The sequence below is a fragment of the Mugil cephalus genome, chromosome 4 (assembly GCF_022458985.1).
Source record: "Mugil cephalus isolate CIBA_MC_2020 chromosome 4, CIBA_Mcephalus_1.1, whole genome shotgun sequence".
In the NCBI taxonomy this organism is placed as follows: domain Eukaryota; kingdom Metazoa; phylum Chordata; class Actinopteri; order Mugiliformes; family Mugilidae; genus Mugil; species Mugil cephalus.
Window position 1 is genome coordinate 22,647,683 of NC_061773.1, and position 21,025 is coordinate 22,668,707.

Genomic DNA, 21,025 nt, shown 5'->3' on the forward strand with positions numbered 1-21,025 from the left:
TCAGAGCTATTACGGAACATATTGGGGTCTACTCCGTGTGCTTCTTATGCAACCAATCAAGCTTTGGACATGCTCCAATCTGTCCCAGCGTACCCAAGCAGCACACTGCAAACAACGAACAGTGGGAGAGATTGTGGTATTTGTGAGGTCTTCTTGTCTTCAACCTGACGAGAGGTTGTGTGGAGCCCCAATTCGTGTCCAAACTTGTTCCTCAGTGGTCTCAAAAGGTTCAAGAAAGTTCACGATCGCCATAGGAGAAAAACATCCAATTTATGTGATAAATTACTCCGGTGCACTCAGATTGTCAAGCACGTAATCTTTTGCATGAGCTATTGGGCTGTATTTCTATCTCTTTTTGAATGAGGCAGTGTTTTGGATAGTTTTTTTTTTTTTTTTTTTTTAATTATTATTGCTTTCTTTGCATGAACTTTAAATACTCAACTCTTAACTGCAAAGGATTAAAGACGTTAAGCCGGAATATGACATTTGGCATTTTACGGGAATGCATTACCTTCAGTTCTTTTTGACGGGGAGTAACACCTGTAATCCGCGGACATGGAGCGAGGCAAGCTGGGACTAGTCAGGAGTTTCAAAGAAAATGCCGATTGTGTGGATTAGCAACGGTTACCTCGGCCGTGTACGTTGATCTTGAACTACAAGTTGAAAACTACACATACCAGTAATAGCCCTGGCTGACAGACCTCAATATCAAGCTGGGTACAAATGCTTTCACAGTCAATATATCTTGAAATGTTTGTTTATGTTTTTTGTTTTTTTTCTCAAGGTAAGGTGAACTGTCGAGAAAAAAACATGGAAAAAGTCTTTCGCTGAAGTGCAAATACATGAAACGTCATCCAAACACAGCAAAGCAGTACGTGTCTGTTTAAAGAAAGTTTATTGCTGTCCAAACAGGACCCTGTGTCATTTCTAAGTACAAGTCAGTCAATAGTGTTTGTCAAATCGAGAGGAGGAGCAGCAAGAGAATGGAGAAATCACATACATCAGTGCCACCTGCTGGCGAAAAGAGTGTGGTGCATGCAGGGACTCAGACTGAGCTTATAGCAACTTTTCAGACAGACATGTACCCCTCCATTAAATCGACTTAAAGGCAACTGGTGACTTTATTTGGTGACAAAATCATTGAAGAAGTGGATAATGCACTTATTTTCTTTAAATCATGGAAACATCACTCTTCAGCCACGTCTTCAGCCTCCACCTGCTCCTGCTTCTTCTCCTCCACAGCGGCTGGCTCCTCGCTCGCCGCCTCCTCCTGCAGCTGCTCCTCCTCCTGCGTGGTCTTGATCACCACCGTTTCGGTCTCGGTGACCGTGGTGCTCTCCACTGCTGCGCTCTCGGTGGAAGAGACGGGGCCGTTCCTTTTTTCCCCGTATCCGTCAAAGGTGCAGGAGATTAGGGTCGGCGTGGGGGACCTCTCCAGACTGTAGACGCTCAAGTTCCTTGATGAAGCTTCAGAGGAAATAGTTAGTCAGAGTCAACTATGTACTAGACACGCAAACCTATCGGAAAAGCATTTCTTCTATCCCACGGTGATGAGGTAAAGTGCACAGGCATAACAGACAAAGACAGACATTTTCTGACACTAAAGTAAAGACTTACTGTCTGCAAAATATATGACGGGGCACGAGTTTCTACCTATAAAACAATGAGACCTTTTACAAACTTACATGTCTGTTGAGACACACTGGTCTTGATTCCAGTCGCTAACCTGTAAATACACACAAAGATAAAATCAAGCAAACGATATAGGATGCAGTTACCATCACTCCCACAGACAGACGCACACGTGCCTTGAGATGAACAACTTACCATTGCTCCTCTCCTTCGAGCAGTTTCTTGTAAGTAGCAATCTCGATATCCAGAGCCAGCTTCACATTCATCAGTTCCTGGTACTGGCGCACTTGCAGTGCCATGTCCTGCTTGGCTCTCTGAAGGGCTTCCTCCAGTTCTCTGATGCGGAGTTTAGCGTCCTTCACCGCCAGCTCGCCACGCTCCTCAGCCTCAGCGATCTGAGCCTCCAGATTGTTTCTCTGAGGTTGGAGGAAGACAAGCGGAGTGAGGTGCTGCACAATTTCCTGAATGAATTAATGCTAAAAGATCCATCATTTAACTGTAATTTTTTTTTTTTTTTTTTTTTTTTTTAGTCTTCACCTGTGCTTTGACCATGTCGATTTCAGACTGCAGCCTCATTATCCTGCGGTTCATGTCCGCGATCTCAGCCTTGGTTGACTTCAGGTCGTCACCGTATCTGTTGGCGGACTGCTCCATCTCTGCATACTGATACAAACACAGACAAGAATTCAGAAAACACAAAGGCCAGAAAGGTTTAATATGACATCCGCATCACAAAAGCACATGAGTTGCAACACAGAGTTAGTGTGCAATCATCCAATTTACTGTGCTTTTACCAGTGGTGAAATAGTAGAAATAGTTATAACCTTGGTCTGGTACCACGACTCAGCCTCTGCTCTGCTCCTGTTGGCGATGTCCTCATACTGGGCACGCACTTCAGCGACGATGGCGTCCATGTCAAGGTTGCGGCTGTTGTCCATCTCCACAACAACAGATGTGTCCTTGATCTGGCTCTGCAGCTCTTGGATTTCCTACACAGGACGAAAAAAAAAAAAAAGTGGTCAGAGGAAAAAAATGGACAAGGAGAAACAATTATTCAGACTCTCAGCGTGAAAGCCGTTCGTTATTGTGGTGAGGTTGTTACTGCGTCAAAGAGCTGCCTCAGGAACTCGATCTCGTCGGACAGCCCGTCCGCTTTGGCCTCCAGCTCCACTTTGTTCATGTAGGCCGCGTCTGTGTCCTTGGTTGGAAAAAATAAATATAAAATTGAGAACATTCATTGTTGACGGGAGGCTCGACCCTAAGCTAAAAACAGGCCTTTGTGTGGGCTTCATTGTGCACCAATTGTAGTTTCGAGATGGAGCATTTGCCAGAAAGGCTGCACAGACCTTCTTCACGAGGACAAAGGTGTTTTCACACTCGTTGCGCTTGTTGATCTCGTCTTCATATCTGGAAAGAAAAATGACATAGAAATTCACCTTCTGAACCCTCCATCACTCTCCGTCTTCGAACATAACACTAAATAATAACAGACGGTATATAAAGGGGAGAGCATGTAATGTCAAGATGCACGTTACCAGAAACTAATGGATGACAGGAAGGCCAGAATAATTAGTTGGTAACTAATTAGATGTGGTTCTAGTAAATAGGTGGTGCATTTGCCCACTTTAGATAAAGGCAGAGTCAGCACCATTAACTGACAGACAGTTTCATTGAAATGCACTAGTTGTTAATCAGAAATTATACAACAAGTAGTTCCGACCAAGCAATCTGATTGGTCAGTAAGACATTTAGATTGGCTCAAATCAGAACATGGCTCACTCATCACTAAAAATATTGCTCCGCCAAGTCTGTGGCAACATTGAAACCATCTCCATGGCAACTGATTTAGTTTGTTAAAGTCCGAGACCGCGTTAAAACATGAACGTCAGCTCAGAGTTCACTCATCTGGGCCTAAAAAATCATTTCTGTTGATAGGTCGTCACTAAGGTTTGGATTATTTGCTGTAGTGGTGAACTAGGTTCCGTTACACATAATCAGTCTGACGTGACTGATTGTGTTCCAGTTATTAGTCAGACCCCGTTTATTTCCATGGAAACGGGAAGCAAACTTGCCAAAAACTTTAAATTTTGAGGGCAAAATGTCCATCAACATGAATATATATTTAATTATACGCTTTATTTTGTTTATTTTGTTACCCTGGAGGGTGTGCTTAAACGTAATTTGGTGATGCTTGCGGACCTCGGCGTGCGCTCAAATGACGTTAAAGCAAACCCTCTCAGGTAGTATTGCTTAATTAATGGACACATGGCAGCCAATCAGAATCATTTCCATAACGATTAAAGACACGCCCAGTTTTAAAATCAAACGCTTCGTGAGATGTTGCATTAACCTGTGTATCTGTAAAACTGGAAATTCAAATCTTGCAACTGCTTCACATACGTCGATCATCAGCCAAAACATTATGACCACCTTCCTAGTATTGTGCAGTTCTCCCCTGTGCCTCTAAAACAGACGTGGCTCATCAGAGAATGGACATGGGCCTTTTGAGGGAGCCAGGGTTTGTTGTTAGTGAGGGGTCTTTGGGCCATATGGGTTGAGGGGAGGGGCCTCTGTGGATCATCCCACAGATACTTGATCAGTTTGGGATCTAGTCAATTTAGAGGCCAGGTCAATACCTCATGCAATTTTTCATGTTTTTTTTGAGTTGTTCCTAAACCGTTTTTGTGTGTGTGCCAGTGTCAAGCTGAGGGTGACTCAAGGAGTGTCATTGCTATGGGGTGGGGGTGCCTGATACATGGTCAGGAACATTGTAATGTATTGTATTGTATTGCTTATTCTGACACTTCCCTGAATGTGTGAAGTGCTTAAACTTAACTTGTTCTTAAAACACACGTAGATGACATGAGTAGAATTTTGTCTCTCCTTTGGTAACTTTGGGTTCCAGACTAAAGATAAAATCAGAAAGTGATTTGTCAGGTACATTTTTAGAGCCCCACTCCACTCACTTGGTTTTAAAGTCCTCAACCAGGCCAGTCATGTGCTGCAGGTCCGATTCCAGTTTGAATTTTTCATTGCCCAGATTGTCCAGCTGCTTGCGAAGATTCGCGATGTAGGCGTCAAACATGGCATCGGTGTTGGAGTGAGCTGTGGTCTGTTCTTGCAGAAGTTTCCACTTGGTCTCAAGCATTTTGTTTTGCTGTTCGAGGAAGCGCACCTGGAGAACGAAAAGATGGTAATTAACCAGTAAAAAAAAAAAAAGAAAAAAAAGAGGGAAGTGGATATTGCAACTTCTTTTCTTTTTCTAGAAGACATTTCTATATTGTGGAGAGGAGGCCACTGAGATATGTCATGGATGGAGGAAGAATGCATGTAAAAAGAGGGAGGTAGTGACTCAAAGATGAAGAACGGGCTTTAGAAAATTGACTAATTCAACAGCCCTCACCTCCGGCGAACTCTAAATGTCACATCAGTTACTCACACCCCAACTATAAGCGGCCGTGCCCCATTTCAACACAATGTGGCACTGTTTCCCAACTGTGACAGACCTCGCCCCGTTACAACGTTCCCATTCTTCGTTCCATGCATCCTGACCCTGGGTGGTGTCCCGTCACCACTCAGCAAACAAGGCAAGAAGCGCACGGCTTTGTGTGTGTGTGTGTGTGTGTCTCGTGTCATGATGGTATGTAGGAGAGTGTTTTCTGATGGGAAGAATGTGCCTGTGATTGATTTACAAGTTAACTATGTTACAATTCTCCTCTGCGCCTCCTTAAACAGTGAAGCCCATTAATAAGTGACTGTGACAGATCAATAAAGATCAGTCAGGTCAAACCTGTCTGGTTAATTGCCAGAGAAATGAATATTAAGCCTTGTACAATGAGTTCAGATTACTGGTGTTTTCGTTTGCTATAGTGTTATATATAATCCAGTCATTATCTATAAAACTCATGCAGCCTTTTTTCCCAGACCACTCCCACTATTTCTTGATTCAGGCATCTTTGAAAACAACACTGTTTATATATATATGTATGGTCTTTACATATGGTCTGTTCCTGCAGACGTTCCCACATATACATACTCTCTACTTTCCTGCTTTCAATTTTGCGAGATTGTTGCTCATATGGTGGATGCACCCCCTTGAGCAAAATTGGCCTTCCCTCCATCCCAGTGTTATATGATCTCTGTGTCCAAGCTGATCCTCTTTTCCGAGCTCTGTGATCTCACCAGGTTGTAAAAACATTTGCAGATGGAAAATGCCCAGTATACCCTTCTTATTTACACGGATTCCATCGTGGAAGTCGGACCTTGCAGAGCACTGATTGTCTCTGTAGCCCCAGGGCTCTTTTTGTACTCTGGGTGGAATTTAGTTTTATCCCAACAGGTATGTCAACGGAACGCAGAGACAGCTGGTTCCTTCTGCTGGATTTAGCTACAGGTTTGTTTGATAGGCTGCAGAATAATTTCCTGCCGGGATGGTGAAACTCATCTTTGTCATGCATCGTACTCAGTATGGGTGGACTGACCTTGTCGATGAAGGAGGCAAAGCGGTTGTTCAGGGTCTTTATCTGCTCCTTCTCCTGGATGCGGACCGCCTGGATGGCGGGGTCGATCTCCAGGTTCAAGGGAGCCAGCAGGCTCTTGTTCACGGTCACCGCTGTGATGGGGGTCATCACTTCATTGGCCACGCCACATCCCAGACCTCCACCAAAGCCCACGTAGCCGAACTCTGCTCCGCCCGCTCTCGGTCCGGATCCCCCCGCGACGAACCCACCGACCACCTTAAACCCCCCGGCGCCGACGTGGGCACCGCTGCTGCCCACGCCCCCATAGGAGCTGCGGACGGCATAGCTCTGCCTGCCACCCCCCACGCCATAGCCGGAGAACGAGCGGCTGCTGAAGCCCTGGGACGGGCCCCTGGAGGACGACGAGGTGGAGTAGGTGCTGGTCTTCACGGCTCTGACAGACATGGTCGCGGGAGGCGGTGTGAGAGGAGAGACTCAGCCGAGGGAAGGAGAGTCAGGCGGATGGACCCTCCCTGGTACTCAGTGCTATTTATCAGAGCAGGGGAGGGACACTGCAGAGGTGCGATTGGCTGGTGTGTCCTCGGCAGGGGTGTAAAGGATGAAGGGGGAGAGGGAGGAACAGGGGGGGAGATGAGGGAATGTCAGGGGAAGAAAAGTGCGTCAAAATTACATAATAACTGTGTGCTAGTTTCTATAAAACTACTGTAAAACACTGGAAAAAAACATCCCCCTCCAAGCAATTGTAAACTTGCTTTTTCCACACTTCACAGTAACAAATACTCTACCTTTTTCGTACCTCACGTACTTCGAAAGGGCTTTAAGTGCATCGCATCTCGCGCAGTTCACATCCTTATTGCAGTCTGTGTTAACCTTAACACACACAACATCTCAGGATAAAGTCAAACCCTGGTTTATGACCTTCTCTTTTACTTTACAACACTTCTCATGGACGTGATATATTGCAAAGTAAATTGTGGTTAGCCAGTGTGATGGCAATTACGTGCTGGTGGACGGAGGATTTTGAAACTCATAGCCGAGGGAGTAACAGATGTTTGTTTTTTTTAGGATGTGTGCTGAAAAGAAAACCTGCACGATGATGTGTTGGGAGAAAAAGACAAGAAAAGACTTGAAAGCTGAAAGCATGTGTCCAAAAGTGACACATGCAAAATTGATTGCACAATATGTGTTGTGCAGAGCGCCGGATGTCCCCACTATCAGCTTTGACTGATGGGCTGAAACATGAAATGCACACAATGCACACACAGGGACTATGGATACAAATTCCTTCCATATCAGACAGGAGAAGAGCAAACAGAGGGTGTCTTTTTCTTTGGCTCCAGACCCCACCTTAGTCTTAAAGAGCGTTACCCACCCACCATAACACAGATAGATAGATCGACGCATAGATAGAAGCAGACCCAGGACACATGTTTCTGGTAAGGCCTCGTCTTTATTTGAAACATGAATCTCAAATATCATCTCGCAGTGTGGAAATCGTGATTCACTTGTCACTTTGCGGATTCGTGACTCACCATCTTTTCAGAGCATTTCAATGACTGTTGCCTAATTTAGCCGGACACGAGCCCCCTCCCCAACTGTCAACCAAACACTTCCACCACACCTCTGTTCCCCCTTTTCCTTTTTTTTTTTTTTTTTTTTTTTTTTTTTATGTTACTGAAATAATCTGTGCCTATTTACCAGATAATGAAAAGAGCTAAATCCCTCGGTACGCCGCTAAATGTGGCACATTGGGCGCTTGTTGTGGAAAGAACAACGTTTCGGGCCAGAGAGTTTCAGGCCAATCAAAAAATGCATGTTTTGCTTGGCTGGTTCCAAACAGTGACGTCGTTCTGCACAATGGAGCTCTTGTGCTAATCTTGGAGGGAGCCATATATGTACAGGTCTACCAGTTTTTGCTGCACGGCATGCTCTGCCTCTCTCAACAAACCCCAACTGATGGACAAAAGCCGGAGCTGGTGCACGTTTGATTGTCTTAAAGTTGTTGATTAAAGTTGCTTTTCTCGTTTCTCCGCGCGCACTTCTTCATTCCTTCGGCGTGATGAAACGTTACGACTGTAATTTAATTAGCTAACCCCCTGACCTTAAGTCTCCCGAGAGGCCAGCGATGCTTTGGTTTGTGCGAGGCTGCTATATGACACATCGGCACAGGAATGTGGTGATAGAGACACTTACATGCTACAAGTCGGAGAGGAGGTCTGGTGAGAAGATGTGCTGGTGGGGTATGTGAGAAGACAATTAGCAAAGATAAGAAATAAACTTATTTCACAACCACTGACAGACTCTCTGGGCTGAAGGCAAGATAGTGTGCGGCAATTTAAAGAAGACTGAAAGCTATATGACCAGGTCTGCATACATTTCACATAGAAATAACATTAATTCATTCATGTCGTGCCTAATGAATGATCTACAGATTACAAGCATATCATTTAAAAACAAGGAAAGTAACTTAAAAAGTAACAACTTTTAACTACATAAAATACACAACGATATAAGTGGATATCTCTTTACAGGGTGATGGTATTATGTTTGGTCTTTAACATGGACTTTGTGTTCTGCAGGGTCCTGCCAAGCCCTCAAAGTACCCGTCGTAAAAGTCACTTCCTGCCTCACCTTCCGTGCCTGTTCAAACAAAAACAAAAAAAGACAAACGAACTCTGCAACGGGTATGAAATGTAGGCTTCACTGAACCATGGAGCACAGAGACGAGGATAACTAAATGCACATGAACTCTGCAGCAATACAGTGCGTGCTGAATGTCACCTCTTCCCTCGTTGATGCTGGTCCCATTGCTTGCAGACTCCTGCCCCCTAGTGACGGGATCATGGAGGTGGATTAAGGCGAGACACTACAGCTGAGCAGAGAAAAAGAAATGAACTAACAGATATCACCATGAAACTTCTCCAGTTGATTACTTACATAAATACAGTGTTTTTTTGTATTACAACTTTTCTGTGAATTAACTTGCATATATTTCCAGAGCAGAAATCTGACTAATGTTCTATAAATCAGGCTCTGAATGATAGATGAAAAATCCCCTCTGTAAATACCTGCAGAATGTAGTTAGGAATAAATCTTGAAAGTGTGCTATGTGTTGGTGCTACTGAAGTGGAGATTTCTGACTCAGAGTTTGCAGAAAAGGTCATTTTGAGATAAGGCCTTTAAAGTTTTATGTTGCAAAATCCTGGATATTTTTACTGGAGACCAGTATGTACCAAAACCACATCTACTCAAATCATTGAAAACATGTCATATAATCATATTATCATATCAAAATATCAGATTAAATTTTCAATAACTTAATTTAAGCATGAAACATGAATCCATTGCTGATCGTCTTCACCATCATCGGATTTTATCAAAGATCATTTGTGGCCGGATGAACTCAGATGGGTCTGACTTCCCCTCTCCTCTTCTTCATGTGTCTTTTTTTGATGTTTCTTGCTAATTTGAGCTTTAATTTTCTTGATAAATCGTGTAACCAGGTCTATGTTGCAGCAAATTGTTGATTTTGTCGTCACATTATAGGAATATCTTAAGAAATGAGAGAGCTGGTCTCAACAATAACTGCGGGACTTTTGAAGTAGATGGAGTATATCTTGCATACATATTTTATTAAAAGCAAATAATAACAATAATAATAATGTTTTATGTTCATTATGATCATGTCTTTACAAAACCCATAATTATTTATTATGGAAATAATTGCTTATCATAAAAGAAATGACTAGACATCACTAAAATGTCAACTAAATAACCTTCTGGATTTGATAACAACTGCCTTCTAATTAGCTAAGAACCACTGGGATCCTGGGCTATAACCACCCAAAGAAATTTATTAAATCCAAATCATATGACCTGCTCTAAGGACTGTTCTTCCTCCTTTTTCTTAGTTATTCAATATAAAGTCATGTGTGAGTCAAGTGTGGATTTACCACATGTCAACAGTGTTACTACAATATATTAATAAATAACTTTCAATTACAATTTACTCTATTGAATATATAATATTTATAAGAATATATCTATAAAAATACCATGGAGTGGTTGGTTATATGCGGCCATGTTGATTTTAGCCTGAAAACAGACAAAATGTGATCAACTGTGATACCTGTCAACTATGTTAAACTCAAGACGTCCCACAATTATATATTGACCTGACTACTGGATGGGGTGCTATTTGATTCAAACATTCCTGGTGCCCCAGTCATGTTGACAGTTTGGGGTTTTGAATGAAATCTGGTTATAAAACTGCTGCATGAATTAGCTTTTCATTAAATAGCTTTGGATCTCACCAGACCAGATCTGTGCGAAGCTACCGCCTTAATTTATCAACAGTTAAAAGTCACTATTGTTCTTAAAAGTTTACAAGGTCAATGTCCAAATTAATTTATAAGGTATTTTCAGTTTATTCATGATACTCATGGCTTGAATACGAGATCCTGTGTATTCAAGCTGAAACAACCTGATATTAAAAGTAAAGTAGGAAGATTCCTCTACACTGGGGGAGGGGACTGGAACAAAAAAAGAATTTAAATCTGCCGTTTCTCTGCTCAGTTTTAAAACAAACCTGAAAAGTGGAGTTAATTAGCATAATGACATATCTTTTAGGCCAGAACGTGTCTTTTTTAAAGTATTATTATTATTATTTTAATATGTGATGTATCAGTAGCACGTACATGTCATATACTTTTCCTGCCTGCCTACAAGCCTGAACTTCATGGACCGCAATGGAAATAAGTCATGCGACTATATTGCGTCATCCTGTTGGATTTTATGACTGTATGCAAAACGTGTATCACATTTTCTTAAATGTATCAAAATCAATCGATCTTTACTTGATCTCACATTAGCTTTTAACTAAAAGCCTCTTAATAGTCTTCTGTTCTGTATGTAAAAAGGTGCATTTATTCATTTGACTTTTCTTACAGTATCTTTGCATGTTACATAGAGGCCTACAGGTGATACCAGCTGTAAAAGCTCAAAGCTCTCGCTGGTTTTATGTCTTCCTGTGAAATGTCTTTGTGCTAGAAATGGACATGACGTCCCGCAGAGAAAATATCTCTTAGTCGACACATTTCACTAAGCTCTGACGTGTGACCCTCGGGCTTCTCTGTGCCAACAGTCTGAGCCATAAAACTAAAATACAGATTCTTATAATCTAAACCCGTTGTCAACTTTGGAGCTTGTGAGAATCGCGGGTGAGTCAGTGGGGGAGCGATAAAGAGAAGGGAAGGAGGACTGTGTCTATCACATTCACACGTATGCTAGCATTCCTCCACATTTGTGTCAGGGAGCGCTGCATGCGTATAAATATGCATTTATGCAAATACGTATTTTTTGACTTTGGATATAAGTGTGTGAGAGCCCTCGCTCTGCAGTGAAGCTGCGCGAAAGGAAACCAATAGGGAAGGGGGGAGGCCAGAGCAGTTCATTCAAGGCCAGGAAGAGAACAGTATTTTTCTGACAGTTGGCCAAGATTTGTGAAGCCCATAAACTCGTCTGGCTGTTTCCAGACTCCTGCAGCGTGTTACTGTGACTCACAGACTCCAGCTTGTCCAGTTTTCCTGTCTTATCCTTGAAGAGTGCGAGTCAGATCCACTTCTTTACATCTGGAAAAAAAAACACTCATTCTCTCGTTGATTTAAAGGCAGAGGTAGTTGCTATGGTAACCACAGTTTAGGGATGTTGCTTAAAACTTTTTTTTTTTTTTTTAAATATTTCATTTCCTAGTTTTGACCTCAGCTGGCGAGGCAAAAATGTTGCCAACACACATTCAAACAAACAAGCTGTGACTCTGTCATGAGGTATGAGTCATGCAGATTTCATCGTTCCTCTAATCTGACTCATAAATGGGGGTTACCATACTTTTTCTTTTATTCTCCGCTTCTCTCTACATTACGAACTTTCTTGGTTGTCTTGTTGTTGAGTATTACTAAATGCAGTGCTAAGGAAAATACAAGCATTATCCTCTACTACATTTATTTTACAGCTTTAGTAAATCGTTTAGACTATTTAGAATGTGTAAATGATGTTATATTGATATGACGTGATATGATTTAAACTACTGCAAAAGTTTTTATAGCATCCCATTATTTTTTAATTGAAATTCAAGCAGTGTGAGTCATATGAATAGCTTGAAGTGACACAAAGGTAAGTGAAGTGCCACAGATTTAAAAAAAAAAAAAAAAAGGTGAACTGAAATTGAAACACAATGCAAATGTCAGAATTATACAGAAAGCCCTTCTACAGGTAGCAAGAAATAGCTTAGTAACTAAAAGCTTCTTTGCAGTTGAAAAAACCTTAAAAGCCGGTGCTGCCGGTTCCTACATGTGTCCCAACTTTTACTGAATTCTTCCAGCCCCAGGTACCAGACCCTCATGAGCAGTATTTGTAGAGTATTGTACAGTACCAAGCAGTGTTGGGCACGTCACTTTTAAAAAGTAATTAGTTACAGTTACTAGTTAATTCTCCCAAAAAGTAACTGATTTAGTATCTGAATTACTCCACTATAAAAGTAACTAGTGACCAGGGAAAGTAGCTATTGCGTTACTCTTCCTTTTTTAAAAAAAAAGTTTAAATATATTTAATAATTTGAATTTTTTCTTACCATGTTTCACAACCCAGTTGCATGGAGTAGAATTGTATAGACACGTACTTACACAGAACTTTTAATATTTATTGCCCCTCAGACCCCAACTGGTAGACATAAACCGCTTTCACATCGGCAAAAGTCCCGGGTTGGACCTCCCGCTGTGAGAGCTGCGTGCCTATTTTTCCCCCCTCATACGTCATCGCGTACATTGCAGACAAAGTTACAATTATTGGTGACCTGAAGAATTCAAAAGGCTGCTGATATTAGAATAAACCACTGTATCCTGCACAGAGCCCAATATCTGCCGCCAAATCCCCCCTTTTCCTCGGATGCAGAGCGCTGCCATGATCGTTACAGTGGGAGATATCGCTTATACAAGCTGGATATAAACACAGTGGCACAGTCGCGGGTCGCCTATGCACTTCCATTAACGATCGTGTACAACACATTTGATTTTTTTGGGGAAAAAAAGGAACAACAATCTCTGCCCTTCAGAGAGTAGAGAGTAGGTCAAACCTTGTTTTTGAGCTGAAGCCTCTGCAATGATATAGTCTGTCAGGCTGTCGAGTCAGAATGTAACAGGCAGATATGAGTCAGAGAGAAAACACACCCCATTTGATTTTCAGTAACGGAAATGGTGTTATAAAGATGATTTAATGCGCTTATTTTAACGCCGTTACTCCCATGACTGGTACCAAGTAGTGTGTTGCTTTAAAAATGTCGAGAAAAAGTCGATTAACAATGGAATAGAGACAGACAATCATAACACTTAAAAATGTAGATCAATCCTACTGAGAAATTGTGAAGAAAGTCAGGGTGTCAGTGAGCACGAGTTCCTTCAGCATCAAAAGGCCCTCAGAAACTCTGTGAGTAAGAGGCCTGGCCGTTTCCAAAGCCACAACAAAAACAGAGGACAAGTTTGTTTGGGACAGCTTCAAGTCCAGCTTAATCGTTTTCGTAGTAAACAAGTGTCACTTTCAGTTGCGAAGAGAAGACTTCGAGTTGCAGGTTTGGCGGGTCAAGTTGCAGCAATAAAGCCATTGTTTGGATGTCAGGATAAGGAAAAGAGGCTTGCACTGCAAATGCACTACTGAAGACTGGGAGAAGTTGAAATGGACTGATGAGTCAAACTTAAAAAGTCTTCTGTTCTTTTCCTGAATGAGACATTAAACAGAATAAACTTCAATAAAAAATAAAAACTTTTGCTAGTGTAATAGTGTGGTAGTGTAGTAGTTAACTAATTTGGATTAGCTCAAGCTGCAACATTAAAGTAATATACACACTTATAAATCTTTAATTATAAGCTATTTGTAATGAGTCTTTTACTTTAAGGTCCTTTAGTGACAATCTCAACAATATATGATTTGTTGTTTTTGGCAGCACCTTTGGTGATATACAGTAATTACAGGTGTGCTTTTCTAACTCCCTGAAGGTCCAAACCTGAAATTATGAGTCCTTTGGTACCTGCCCCACGCCCTTATAACAGTAACACAATACTTATGTCGGCTGCCATTTCATTGTTTGTTCATCCGTACTATGTGTACTTGCAACGACCCGTAATGTCATAAAAACCAGTTTCATTATTTTTGGATTCCCTGGAAATATTTCCACTGTGCTTTGTGCTACTTGCTTTGCACGTTTAACAACAAATGCAGGTATAATTACAGGTGTTGTGAGTATTTGCTGCATTGCATATGGCCGCCAAACTAATAATAATAAAGGATAAAAACAGTCAGTTGCGTGAGAAACAGTGAAAACTGATCATCCACGATGGCGCAGTAAGATCAGGAAAGAAAAGAGCTATGTTGTGTGGGGCCTCAGAAGCTTATGTGATTCTTTGGAATTTCTCCCAGTAGGTGGTTTGTTTGGTTTTATTATCCAGTTCTCTGGGGCTCAGTGTAAAAACCTCTCTCTAGCCACAACTTCAGGGTCACTGAAACCGTTCCAAGGTTGTGCAGTTTGTTTCTTCTCTGTGGAAAGTGTGTGGCAGTGCCTCATCCCGACATACCAACTAACGTGGTCACTAAGTGCATGAAAACTCCCATCTGGGACAATCACAAGGAACACTACAGATGATGTTATATTTTTCCACATGTTTCACAAAAGATGAGTAAAAAGAAAAAGGAAAAAAAAGTATTTTTCATAACGAGAACTCAAAGGTGGTTCTCATGACAGCGAGCACAGATAAGGCAGATAATTGGCTATAGTGTGACCGGTGAGAAAGGGCAGCTTTTATTTCCTTTAAACTGTATCCACGGCCACGTATCAGTTAACCATTGTCTTTCATGTGTCTCATCTCCTGTAAAGTCTTTGAATGTATGTGAAGCTGAGGTGTATTTAGGTTTCCTTTTAAAAGGTTTAAATCAGGTTTCGTTGTTGATGCAGTTCAGCCTAGTTACTGCGTTGAAATATGATCCTGTTCATTTGCACCTCAGCTATCACCTCTGCATACTTATTCCAGTTGCTCTGGGAATGAGTCATTTCATAACCCTCCGTTTTAGCTGCAGCTGTTATATCTTGTGCTCATTTTAGTGTAGATAGGGCGGTTGGCAAAATCAGTTTATTTTGGGGCCAGGCTGACCACAGACTCAGAAACTATGCAGCATGGCAGACATTGTGCCTTTTATAGGCAAACCAGAAGAATGTTGCTGCATGTTTACAAAGCAGAACTCAATTTGCACAGAATATTCTACCCCTTAACTTTTAATTCTATTCAGCCTGTCTCTTTTGAAGTACATACTTTGTGCACAGACATGGGTAGGACATGTGGCTCTGTGTGACTGCTTTCTTTCATTTGCTCTGAGCTGTGTGACGTCTGCAATTCGAGTTTAGAATCTAAGAGTTTACACATAGCAACATATGTTTCACGCGTTTCCTTGGAGATGGGACAACATGGTAGGTTGAAAAGAAAAAAAAAGGGAACACACAAGTGAGGCTGAGTTTGAGAGATCCGTGAGAGCGAACAGGAAACACAGACTGGGGCGATTTTGAAGTGGGCAGGGTCTGTTAGTCCAGCTGCCTATGAGAGAGAGAGAGGCAGGAGTATAAGTTTCCCACTTCCCTTTGCCAGCGTCACTTTCTAAGCCGGCCTAGCTGCGAGTCTCCACATCTCATTTTTCACTTCACTCTCTGCCGTGCCTCATCTCCTCCAAAATGAGCTACAGAACCTCCAACATGCAGCAGATACCATCCTCCCGGATATCCTTCACCCGCTCCATGCCGCAGTCCCGCGCTACCAGCGTTTACGGCGGCGCCGGTGGGCATGGGGCCCGCATCTCCTCTGCCTCCGCATCCTCCCTGCGTTCCGGCGCTCCAAGCGCATCTTCTTCAAGTTCCTTCAAGCTGAGCAGCGGGATGGGCGGTGGATTCGGTGGTGGATTCGGTGGCGCCGGTGCATCTGCCGCAGCCAGGGGTGGCACAGGTGCTGGGATCCTGGGCAACGAGAAGGGAGCCATGCAGAACCTGAACGACCGCCTGGCCAACTACCTGGAGACGGTGAGGAACCTGGAGCAGGCCAACGGGGAGCTGGAGGCAAAGATCAGGGAGGCCCTGGAGAAGGGGGGGCCCGACTTGAAAGACTACAGCAAGTATGAAGCCATCATAGAGGACCTGCGCAGACAGGTAAGACTTCAAATTGAAAAGGTGGAAATGCTGTTTTACTTTATTGTCGTTGACATATCTTGATGAGCCGGTGAATGATTTGACTGTTTTAAACGCTTCATACTGGACGCACCGGGCCTCTGATACGAGAACTAGTGAGTGCATGTGACGGCATTCATCTGTTCCAAACGCTGACCTATTTTATCATATTTACATAATGGCTCAGGGTGATATTTAAAACTCAGAAAGCTGAGATGAGCAGCGTTTCCTTTGTGCGTTATCAAATGTCTGGCCACAGAATGAAGGGTGTGGCTGTGTCCCTCCCCCCCTATGGAAAACCTCAGTGCCATAAACTGAGTAGAACTTCCTCTGATGAATCACCAGCACGAGGGTATCATCATGAGAGACTCACTGAAAAGTTCTCAAACAACCGGCAAACAAAAGCATTTCCAAATGGTTCTGCTTGTTAGATCAGAACTCTACAAGCATGCTTTCTGTTGGTGGTGGGGGACCCGGGGGAAGGGAATGCGAACCAGATGTGTGGTAATGACACACACACAAAAGGATTTCAGACTGGTGGAGAGCGCTCACACAGATGTGTGTGAGCGCCACGGTTGTAAAACAATTAGCTCCAGTCGGCGGAGTCAAATGTCACATTCTTCTCCAAGACCAGTTCTTCAGTACCCCATGATGACACATTGATGGTGCCCCTTCTTTTTTTTTTTTTTTTTTTTGACACACAAGTGAACAAGTATTTCCTACTTCCTCTGTGACGGGACACAGTGGACACGGGACAATTTATGAACTCACAACTGCACCCGCTCATTCAGAATTTTACTTTCTCTGCACACATAAACACGTAGCACAGAGATATATACAAACGGACGGCGGAGGGAGACGGCGCAGCTGTGCGGAAACTGGAGAGAAGAAAATCTCCTCTCGAGGCAGGCAGGAAACCAATTTTTCCAGCCCTAAAACAAACCAGATTCTGTTTTGGCACAGGAACATCCCCTTTTCCTGTTCTTCAGTTTGTGGTTCCTCTTTTATGACTGAACAGCATAAAAGAAAAAAAAAAAGGAAAAGAAAAAACGGCTTAATGTTACTATGGATTCAACCGTGTTGTGGCCTTGTTGTGTAATTTGGCTATCGGGTTTCTGTTGCTGCACAAAGTGATGCCAAACAGTTGTGTGAGAAAGCACATGCGTATTCACTAAACAGTGCACTGATAAAGAGGCCTCTGGTAAAACTCTGCTCTAATACTGCTTCTCTTTTTGTTGTTTTGTTCTTTTTTTTCCATCTGTGCAGGTCTTCGATAAGATTGGGGAGAACGCCCGGTTTGTGCTCCAGATCGACAATGCCCGCCTCGCTGCCGACGACTTCAAAGTGAAGTACGCGAAACGTGTCTTCTTTGCGGCATCGCCGTTTCGGGAATTCGTTGCGTGACTTTCGCGTCAACAGGAGCTCATTGTTGCTGTAACAGAACATGTGTCTGTGCTTTTCCCACAGATTTGAGAATGAGATGGCCATTCGCCAGTCCGTGGAGGCCGACATCGCCGGGCTGAGGAAAGTCATAGACGACACCAACATGAGCAGGATGAACATCGAGAGCGAGATCGAGGCCGTGAAGGAGGAGCTCCAGTTCCTGAAGAAGAACCACGAGAACGTGAGTTGGAATTATGGAGACCAATCAGCTCTTTTTGCTTTATCATGGAGTCAAAGCTTTTTTGTGTGTTGATTCATCTGTTTTTTTTGTTTTTTGTTAATCCCACAGGAGGTGATGGAGATGAGGAGTCAGATCTCCCAGTCGGGCGTGCAAGTGGACGTGGACGCTCCCAAAGGCCAGGACCTGGCCCAGATCATGGAGGACGTGAGAGCCAACTACGAGAAGATGGCGTCAAAGAACGCAGAAGACCTGAAACGATGGCACGAAAATCAGGTAATGCTACAATAAAATTACTTTAAAGCTGTGATGAAAACAAATACACTTGTTGCTGATATATTTTGTCCCTCTCAGATTGCAGAAGTGCAAGTACAGGTATCACAGAACACAGAAGCTCTCCAGGGCGCCCAGGTGGAGATGGGTGACTTATCCAGACAGATACAGACGCTGGAAATTGAACTCGCCTCTCAACAGAGTTTAGTAAGTACTTGCAAATGTATTTTTATCGTCACTGCTACAAACTCCGTATTAGAAAACTTAAATACACATTAGAATTTTGGTTTCATTCCTTCTTTTTAATCCCTCCATCAGAAAGCCTCTCTGGAGGACACGCTACAAAACACAGAGCGACGCAACAACATGGAAATGGAGAAGCACAACGACATCATCATGCGCCTGGAGGAGGAACTGACCAACCTGCGTGCAAACATACAGCATCAGACCCAAGAGTACGAGGCGCTGCTCAACATGAAGATGAAACTTGAGGCTGAGATCAGCACTTACAAGACTCTCCTGGATGGTGGAGACTTCAAGTAAGAGTTATAAAGATGGCGGAGAAAAAATAAAAACAAGTCAAGGCTAGATGATGATGGTGGTGGAGGTGAATATAGACGTTACTTGTTATCGTAATTTGCATGGTTGAGTATAATTACGTTGTAAAATCTAGCAGTAGTTTCGGCTGGCAGTGGTCACCAGAATTTTTCCATTTGCCTTTTCTACAGGTTCCAGGACGCGCTGGACGAGCTGGCAACAATGTAATTTGGAACAAAGAATCATCCCAACAGTGAAAGCACAGTTGCCCGCAACTATGAATTATGGAAGGAATGTCATGCCGGCCCAATCAACCAAAGCCATATTTTTTTGCAGCAAGACCGCATACCACGTAAAGCTTAAACAATTTAAGCAATTCTAAATAAAAGCATTCCTGCACAACACAGCGAGACAGACGGAGATGTTTCAAAAGCAACCACTGCCTGACCTGACAGCAAAATGTACATGAATAAAACCACTTTTAGACCAACAGTGATGGCTTTTGTGCATTTGTGATTTCCTCCTCCTCTTATGCATGCTATATCATGTATGTCTGTAAAAGTTCTCAGTCATCCAGGTCATGGTTATCCAAAAGGCATTTTTAAAAAACTGGACTTGTAGACCCTACAAGTCTGGTTAGTGGGTAAGTTATGTAAGCAATCACCATTGCTGATTTAAAAAGTCTATAAAAGGTTATATTGAACAGTTTCTGTTGATAAAAAAAATAAATAAATAAATCGTAAACCATGGAGAATGGAAACCACAAGATTTCATTTTGCCTCACTTATGAAAGCCCCCGCGAAACATCTAGCAGAGCTCATGGGGCAGCTTCTGCTCTGATTGGCTCCAATAACCTAAAGCAAGCACCGCCCATGCAGGTCGTAAGCTGAGAGTTGAAACCTGCAGTGCTGCTGGTGACAGAGAAACACAGGGGATATTTGAGAAAGCCTTTCACTGGACACAAAATCAGTATTTGCCCACAAGTACCAGATGAGTCACGGACATCTTCCTACAGGTAACTTCCATAAATATTAAAATAATAGATGAAATACCATGAAGAATGCCTACAAAACAAGCATTATGCCACCGGTGGGCCTGTCACAAACACATTAAGTGCACATTATGGTGCAGGAAATATCATGTTTGGCCACTAGTAGACACTAGAGGGCAGCTATACAGCCCTGATATATTATGATGGGATGTCTACAATTGGCTCAGTACTCAATACAATATAAACTATGTTTGGAGGGGGCTCTGGAACAGCCTTATTCATGATAAGCAGAGGTGAGGTGACTGTCTGCTTTATGTAGACCCCTGGACTGACATAATGGCCAAAGAGTAAATATTACATATCATCTCACAAGGATTTTTTTTAGAGAATTGTATATACCATTACAGTAACAAATTAAATGTTGAACACTGAACTTACAGTCGGGAGGTGGGACTTTATCCTCTGTTGCTGGTGTCAAAAACTAAAAGTAAAGATCCCGAGGAAGGGACGTTATATGATTAGAATAGCACATTCTTAATAAAGTAGTGGAAAATCCACTTGCTTTCTTTTCTCCTCTTCCTCTTTCTTTCCTTCTTAACGCCAAGACTTAATAAACCCATTTTAATTCTGAATTGTTACTACTTAAAAAAGTCACGCACACGACATGTAACAGGACTGAGAGTGCAGAGTTTTGTGCCACTTGCTTCTGTAACTCAAAGTGTGTCAGCCAACATGGGTTCCCCACTCGCCTGCCTTGCCTCTTTGCTTTGGTGCCCCCAGAATCTAGGATCACCACTAACTTTGATAATACACTTTCTCTGGTTAAAATATATATATATATATATGGGATGTAGTTGTTTTTAAATCCACTTGTTAGGATAATAAATGATCGCCCAACTAGTTTAATGACACATGTGACAGAAATTCAGCCTAGAGCACAGGTGTCAAACATACGGCGTGCAAGGAAAAAGGGAGGGTCTAACCTGGCCTGGGGCATGAATTTGCAATGTGTAAAAATTACATAGAAGACTGTCATTATTCAATGAAAGTAACAGTTAGCCCTAATTTCTCCACTGTTTTATTCAGAGAAGTGGACAGAACGCAACACTTGCTGTATTTCCATCACCCTTAGAAATCCCAAATATCCTAAATATCGCAATAAAAAGCTGGTAATGGAAACACCTTCCTTTTCAAAAAAAACTCTCAAATACACTTTTATGCTGTATTCGCAAAATATC

At 42.5% G+C, this 21,025-nt stretch overlaps 2 protein-coding genes across 3 annotated transcripts; one reads left to right on the top strand and one right to left on the bottom strand.

Annotated features, from left to right (window-relative positions):
• Positions 1–878: 878 nt before the first annotated feature.
• LOC125007233 (keratin, type II cytoskeletal 8-like) lies at positions 879–6,627 on the bottom strand. The gene is made up of 9 exons (XM_047583923.1): positions 6,114–6,627; positions 4,599–4,807; positions 2,979–3,039; positions 2,735–2,830; positions 2,457–2,621; positions 2,170–2,295; positions 1,828–2,048; positions 1,686–1,726; positions 879–1,467 (listed from the first exon to the last, which is right to left on the bottom strand). Exons 1-9 carry the CDS (start codon positions 6,555–6,557, stop codon positions 1,187–1,189), a joined length of 1,644 nt encoding a protein of 547 aa, XP_047439879.1. The 5' UTR covers positions 6,558–6,627; the 3' UTR covers positions 879–1,186.
• Positions 6,628–15,788: 9,161 nt separating this feature from the next.
• Positions 15,789–19,288, top strand: LOC125007207 (keratin, type I cytoskeletal 18-like). 2 transcript variants are annotated; one of them, XR_007112663.1, is made up of 7 exons: positions 15,789–16,347; positions 17,632–17,714; positions 17,833–17,989; positions 18,098–18,262; positions 18,341–18,466; positions 18,578–18,866; positions 18,988–19,288. XR_007112663.1 is itself a non-coding variant. In XM_047583872.1 (7 exons), the coding sequence occupies exons 1-7, from the start codon at positions 15,880–15,882 to the stop codon at positions 19,022–19,024; spliced, it is 1,257 nt and encodes a 418-aa protein (XP_047439828.1). In that variant the 5' UTR covers positions 15,792–15,879; the 3' UTR covers positions 19,025–19,288. The 2 variants fall into 2 exon arrangements, 1 of the variants encoding a protein (XP_047439828.1); XM_047583872.1 differs by having other exon boundaries at positions 15,792–16,347; positions 18,578–18,798.
• The last annotated feature ends 1,737 nt before the right edge of the window (positions 19,289–21,025 follow it).

Bases quoted from the DNA above. Each gene is read 5' to 3' on its own strand.
- LOC125007207 (XM_047583872.1), top strand. From the start codon at position 15,880: ATGAGCTACAGAACCTCCAACATGCAGCAGATACCATCCTCCCGGATA. The intron at 16,348-17,631 runs GTAAGACTTCAA...CCATCTGTGCAG, and splicing joins TAGAGGACCTGCGCAGACAG to GTCTTCGATAAGATTGGGGA. The intron at 18,467-18,577 runs GTAAGTACTTGC...TCCCTCCATCAG, and splicing joins TCGCCTCTCAACAGAGTTTA to AAAGCCTCTCTGGAGGACAC.
- LOC125007233 (XM_047583923.1), bottom strand. From the start codon at position 6,557: ATGTCTGTCAGAGCCGTGAAGACCAGCACCTACTCCACCTCGTCGTCC. The intron at 1,727-1,827 runs GTAAGTTGTTCA...GTGTATTTACAG, and splicing joins CTCGAAGGAGAGGAGCAATG to GTTAGCGACTGGAATCAAGA. The intron at 1,468-1,685 runs GTAAGTTTGTAA...TTTCCTCTGAAG, and splicing joins CAGTGTGTCTCAACAGACAT to CTTCATCAAGGAACTTGAGC.